A 7014-nucleotide genomic window follows, 5' to 3' on the forward strand; every position below is an offset into this window, starting at 1 on the left:
TTGGTTTTTTGACATATCTTCCAGTGGCTGCCCATCACTCTTAGGGTCATATCCCAAAGTCCTCCAGTGGCTGACAAGACCCTTCGAGATGTGCATCTGCATGGCCTCTCTACCTGCCCTCCCTACCCACTCCCTGGCCCTCTGAGCCTCAGGTACACTGTCCCTGTGCCACGCTTCAGATGGCTCAGCACGGGCCCACCTTGGGGCCTCTGCCCTCACTCACCCCTCTCCTAGAGTGCTCCCCTGACATATTCACATCACTTCCTGATGCTGTATTATGTGCTGGTCACTTTAATTTATTATCTATCTCCCTTGCCACCAGATGGGAGCAAGGACGTTATCTGTTTAGTTTCCCCAAGAATCCCCAGCTCATAGCAAACTTCCTGGCACATAGTACATGCTCAATAAATACTTGATTGGATATTTAGCCAGCAGAGGAAATCATAGCAAACAGCACATTCAAGAGCCAGAAATTTGGAGCCACACCTAGGGTCATAAGCCTCTGAGGTTGGGCCATCCGGAGCCAGGAGGAGTCTTGGTGTCCGAGGCTCCTGCACCAGCCCTGGTTCCTGGGATGAGAGAGGGGCTGGTGCCGGGGTGAACCCGGGGCCTCGTGGGCTCCTGCCTGGAGATGTGGCTTGCAGGGTCACTAACTGCTTGTGGATTTTCCTTGCAGAGGAAGGCATCAACCACGAGTGTAAGCTGTGCAACCAGATGTTTGACTCCCCGGCCAAGCTCCTCTGTCACCTCATCGAGCACAGCTTCGAGGGCATGGGCGGCACCTTCAAATGCCCGGTTTGCTTCACAGGTAAGGTGCCCAGCGTGTGCCTGGCATGTGGACCCAGGATTTCATGGGGGAAGCCCCATGGGATCAACAGACCAACTGCCCTGTCCCACTTCATGCAGAACTGTGCCCTCTGGCCTCTCCTCTCAGGCAGGTTGGCTGGCCCCCTTTCCCAGCCCTCTGCACGCCGCTGCTGGAAGTCCTTTGTCCACCTCAGCCCTCTGTTGCAGTTTTCCCTTCCTGGGCTCCACATTTGTCTCTCTGAGCTGCGAGCTGTGTCCAGCACCAGTGGGGGCTCCCCCTTCACACACTCCTAATTCCCCCTTCTCCCTGGCCTGCCCATGTGCCCTGTGCCTACCCGTGCTCCATCCGTGCTCCAGGCTGGAGGGGTCAAGGGCAGCTCTGTCGGCCAAGTCCCCAGCCCCCAGACTGGCTGCCGGCCCAGGCGAGCGGCTGTCTCGGCCTGAGGCGAGTCTCAGGGGCTCTGCCAGCCCCCTCCTGCTGCCCAGATGGCAGCCGGTGTGCGTGGGGGAGCCTGGCCTTCCCTGCCTCCCCCGACATCTGCCGTCTGCCACTGCGGGAAGCCCACCCTGGGGAGAGCGCCTGGCGGGAGGGCATCTCTGAAGCGCTCACCTCCCAGACACACAGCTGCTTCAGCACTGCCTCCTGTGTGCGCCCGGGGCTTGGGCTGCCTCAGGGACCCCTGCCACCGGGAAGCCAGGGCTATGACCTGCTCTCTGGCAGGCCTGGGGAGGGGGCTGTGCTGTGGGCCTCCCAAGAGTCCTGAAACACCCTGGTGCCTTCTTTCCTCTCATTCCAGGAGCCCCTGCCCATTGGCTCCCTTCTGTGGGCTGGGTGGGGGCTGGCATCGAGAGGCCCCAGCTGTGGGTCTGTCCATCCAGGACACAGGGGCCTCTGTTTGTGGGCCCAGGGATGCTGACAACAGCCTCACCAACAGAGTAGTAATTCTTGTGGGCTGATCAGCTTCTTGTCCCTGACACTGTGCTAAGCTTATTTAATTCAAATTCAGCTCTGCCACCTGCTAGCGGTGGGACCTTGGACAAGTCATTTAAGACTCCTGATGCCTTAGTTTTCTCTTCTATAAAGTGGGGATAGCAACAGTGCCTGCCTTACAGGCCTGTAGGGGATTTGAGGAGCTCATACATCATCAGGTGTCTGGCAGAGGAGGAAGAGGAGGCCTAACTATGTACCAGCCCATCTTTTAAGTACTTGATGAGTATTAACCCACTCAATCCTCCCAGCCACCCAGTGAGGTACATACTATAATCTCCATTTTTCAAAAGAGTAAATGAAGCCCAGAGAAGTTAAGTGACTTGCCTAAGGTTGCACAGCCACTAAGTGGCAGAATTCAGCTTACCTAGCTAGAGCACCTGCTAGTCAGTGCTAATCATGTTCCCACTAGCCCCCTGTTTGGCTGACTGTGCCCATGCCTGGGTGATCCCTCCTTCTGAGTGGTGTCATGGGGTCAGCTGCCACGGGTAGCCGGGCTGGTGTCCTGAGTTTGGCCCCTGATGGCCATGTCTGTGTCCAGTCTTCGTCCAGGCCAACAAGTTGCAGCAGCACATCTTCGCCGTGCATGGGCAGGAGGACAAGATCTATGACTGCTCGCAGTGCCCACAGAAGTTCTTCTTCCAGACCGAGCTGCAGGTGAGGGCCCACGTCACTGCACATGCCCCTCCTGTGTTCATCGGCTTCCCCCATTGGCACTGGAGGTCATGGGGTTGAGCCAAGATGGTGGGGTCTTGTGTTGTGGGGCTGGAGCTGGTGGCTGCCCTCCTGGCTGCATGGCAGGGGATGTCAGCCCCTGGCCTCTGCTCGCCCAGTGTTCTCAGGAGAGCTGGACCAAAGCAGGACCAATCTGGAGCAGGAGTCAGAAGGCTTTCATGTGTGGTGTTTGCATGGCAAGTCCCTTTGCCTCTTGGGGATCCCATTTTCCCACCTATATTGGTGATAATATTTGACTAAACTTTGGTTCTGTGACTAGTGGCCCATGTGGCCTGTGTGACTGGGTACTGGGCTGTGAAGGGCCAGGAGCTGAGTCTGGGGCCTTGGACCCTCCAGCTCTGCCCAAGAAAGCCAGAAAAGGGAGAGCAATGGATGCCTGGTTGGCCCTAACTCAGAGGAAGGGGCCCCCAGGTGGGGCACTGTGGCCTGGACCAGCTTCTGCAGATGCTCATCCAGGTCTGTGGTAGCTGAGAGGACCCTTGTGAAGGGAAGCTGCTGTGGTGGACCTCCCTGAGCACCTGCAGCCCTTTCCCGTGGTGTCCCATGGGCCCCTTCTCTTCTCACTTGTTACTGCTTCTCTGAGGACCAAGATCTGTGCTCAGGTGAAACTGCTTTCTCTCCCACTGGTTTTTGCAAGCAATTCTTATAATGCTGGAGAGGTCACATGCCCACTAGAAATACCATACACGCACAGAGAAAAATCACATATACACTGTCCACAGTCAGTAGCATCACACACACAAAGGGACGTTCCACACACACAGTTCCTACTACACGTGCGTACTCACAGAAACGTCATTTATGAGTGTCATTTACGCTACATACACACAGAGGAATACGACACACACACACAACATAACACTACACCCCCAAAGAGGACCACACTTGCATCCACAGAAATACCATAAGTACACATGGATAGACTTGCCGACACACCACATACCAAGAATACCACTGTTATGAGGAAGGGTACAGGTTAGGTTATGCTGCGGTAGCAAACATCCTCTTGGTTTCCGTGTGCTAAAACAAAGATTTATTTGTTGCTCATGTGATATATCCAGGCAGGTGGCAGGGGAGGGACTCTGTTCATGATACTCAGGGACCTGGGCCCACAGAGTGTCTGTGTTTATCCTGTTTCTGAGGCAGGTAGAAGAGGGAGTGACTCACATGCCAGCTCTTCAAGCATCTGCTTGGAAATGACACACATCACTTTCTCTCACATCGTATTGGCCAGAGCCAGTCACGCGGCCAGTCCAACCTCAGAGGGGGCGAGGAAGGGGAGTGCCACCCTCTGCCTGGAAGGAGAGGGGAGCTGGCATTTGTCAGCAGCACTGAGGACCTGCACACACCATTGGCCCACAAGTGTGCATTACGCACCCAGCAGCACCCTTCCCTCATAGCCATGCAAGTGCTATGTCTGCGCTCTCCCACCACCACCCACCTAGGGCACAGCCATCAAGTCACTTGGGTGTCAGCAGTGGTGCCCCTCTTTGGAGGCTTAACAGTGGCCTGTTGCAAGGTAGGCCCCTTCTCACCCTGCTGCAGCCCACCTGCACTGCCAGGCCTGGGCCTGTCCTATCTGTCCAGCTCGGACCTGGCCTCTGACCTTGAAGAGAGCCCTGGTGGTTCGCTGGAAAGACTGCTCCTTTTCATCATTCTGGCAGCCCCTTTGAGTTCCCATAAGTTCTTGCATTGTCCGTGCAGCCTTCATTCTGCTCTCACAGTGTGGGACAGAGTTATGGATCCAGTTTTACAGACCCAGGAACAGAGAGAGTGTTCCACTTCCAAAAGGCCACCATTGAGTAGTGGCCGTGCCTGGGGCCCACTGCTGTTTCTCTATTGGTCCACAAACTGGGCCTGCGCCTGTGAGCCCAGGGGATGTGATGGGACAGCTAGGAGCCAGTGCCAAAGGGGATTGGTGCCAGTGCCTGCCTCGCCTGCCTTCCAGGAGGCCTCCTTGCTCGAATGCTGGCTGTGTGTCTTTTCTCCCAAGTGCAGTGTGCACAGCCCGCCTTCCCTACCTGCCTTACCTGCATGGCCCAGCTACCAAAATAGGCCCTGGGTCCCCTGACGGATGAGGCTTTTTATAGCTCAACAGCAAAGGCTTTTTAGAAAACCATTGGTGCGTATAAACTGTGATTTACTTAAACTGGACTTGCTCAGCCCCTGCCTGGTCCTCCTGCATTGTCCTGGACACCAAGAGAGGGGTGACTGATGTCTTCTTTGTTGGCTTTAAGATTTTTCCCAGAGCAGTTTCCCAGTCCTGCCTTCTTTGAGTGTTATCGGCATCACTGTGCCATAGGCCAACCTCACAAATGCAGAACTGTAAGGAAGCTGCCAGTTTCAAACTGGGTCTCACTTTGGTGCCACCTGCCTTGGGCTCTGGACCTCACCTGACGCTAGAATGGTTCATGGGAGCTGGTGGTTTCTTGGATCACCCTGTTAACCTTTAAGTCAGATTCTCAAGTGATGAGAACCTCACTAAATTACATCCCTAACGAGTCACTATTTTCTGCAATTAATGATTTTAATTAGAGACCATTTAAATGTGGAAGTGTAGCAATGCCAAATCTATGCAAATAAGGGTTTTCGTTAAGGAAGCTGAATAGCAATTTTCTGATTTTCGAGAAGAGGGTTTTTCAGGCATTCAAGATTTCATTGTCATTACAGCTGGGGCTGAAGGCCCTGGTTGGGTGGAAAAGGCAAGTGTGATATTTCCCTGGGATGACATTTGGGGGTTATGGTGGGGCAGCAGGAAACAAGGCCTAGCCAGTTTCTGCTCTTGCTGGGATCTTGGCTGGTCCTCATGGCCGTATTTCATTTGAGGTCACGCAGGGAGACTTGGGGAAACCAGTGTGTGCAGGTGCAGGGACTATGGGTGGAGAGGTCTTGAGAAAATTCGAAGTTTGGGATTTAGCTTCCTGTAGGACCGAGAAGTGCTGTTGTGGGGATAAAAGTATTGGAGATAGGATTGGATCCTGATAGGCTTTGGTCTGTGTCAGCAATGGTATGTCCACCTCTTAAGGGAATGTTTTCTCAGGACGCATTAACAGGAGCCGCCAGGATGAGGGAGGTATAAGTCCTCTATGATTCTGAGTTCAGCTGGCTCTGCCCAGAAGACTGGGATTAATTCAAAGGACTTTGGGCAGACTGGGGCACTTTCATAACTGTGATAAGGAGCATGAAAGGGAATTAAGCTTTGCTGTTCGTTCGTTTAAAGCATTATGTGGAGGGCCCACTCTGCTAGGCACCAGTTGTAGTAACTGAGAAGACAGTGGAGAGCAAGACAAAGGAACACCCACAGGGCCTGCATTCTGGAGAACCGATAGACGTTTCCCAGTAATGGTCAGTGACATGCAGAAAATAAAACCAGTATGATGGGGGAGGGGTTACACGCTTCTTGGTGAGTGTGGTCAGGGAGGGCCTCTCTGAGCAGGTGGCATGTGAGCTGAGGCCCGGATGGCTGGGGGGCAGAGGTGTGTGGAAGGGAGCTATGAGTGCAAAAGCCCTGTGGCCAGCATGAGCTAGTGTAGTGTTAGGACAAAAGGAGGCAGCGTGCCGTGGGGACACGCTGAGTGGGGGGAGGGCGTGATGGGGAGAGGCCAATGGAGCCCAGATCATGGCAAAATCTATAGGACAGAGAAGGAGTGTGGATTTTATCCCCATTGTGATGGGAAACCAAGCAGAGGACAGATATCATCTGGTTTACACCCTGAATCAAAATTGAAGAAGCTTCCTTTTGAAAAACACTGTTGAGAACGAAAAGTCACAGACTAGGAGAAAATATTTGCAAATCACAGGTGTGATAAGGGACTTGTATCTAGAATATGTAAAGCACTCTTCAAACTTAATAATGGAGCAGGGAGGGAAATAAAACAACTGAAAAATGAGCAGAAAACTTTTGACAGACATCTCACCAAAAATGTACATCATTAGTCATTAGGGAAATTAAAACCACAACGTGATGCCATATGCACCTATGAGAATGACTAAAACAAAAACAAAAAACTGACAATACCGAGAGCTGGCAAGGGTGTGGAATGATTTGAACTTTCATACATTGAAGGTAGAAGTGCAAAATGGTACAGCCACAAGACAAAATAGTTTGTCAGTTTCTTATAAACACTTACCATATGATCCAGCAATCCCAGTCCTAGGTGTTTACCCAAGAGAAAGGAAAACCTTCACTCACAAAAAAACCTCTACGTGAAAGATGGTAGCAGCTTTATTTGTAATAGCCCCAATCTGGAAGACCCTTAGTTGCTCCTTACCTGGTGAATGGGGAATAGACGTGGTGAGGTGGTACATTCATACGGTGGCTACTACTCAGTAATAAAAAGCTTCTGCAGATACATACAACATGGGTGAATCTCAAATGCCTAGTGAAAGAAGCCAGACTCAAAAGGCCCCGTACTGTATGATTCTACTGACATGACATTCTAAAAAAAAAAATCAGAACAGAAAACAGGCCAATCATTGCCGGG

At 52.4% G+C, this 7014-nt stretch overlaps 1 protein-coding gene across 1 annotated transcript; it reads left to right on the forward strand.

Annotated features, from left to right (window-relative positions):
- Positions 1–676: 676 nt before the first annotated feature.
- LOC103582882 (zinc finger protein 423-like) lies at positions 677–2452 on the forward strand (the record flags this gene model as incomplete). The annotated part of the gene is made up of 2 exons (XM_008564354.1): positions 677–808; positions 2337–2452. Coding segments are annotated over 2 exons (248 nt in total), but the record flags the coding sequence as incomplete, so codon positions are not given.
- Positions 2453–7014: the final 4562 nt, after the last annotated feature.

Source organism: Galeopterus variegatus, unplaced genomic scaffold (assembly GCF_000696425.1).
Source record: "Galeopterus variegatus unplaced genomic scaffold, G_variegatus-3.0.2 Scaffold18335, whole genome shotgun sequence".
NCBI lineage: Eukaryota > Metazoa > Chordata > Mammalia > Dermoptera > Cynocephalidae > Galeopterus > Galeopterus variegatus.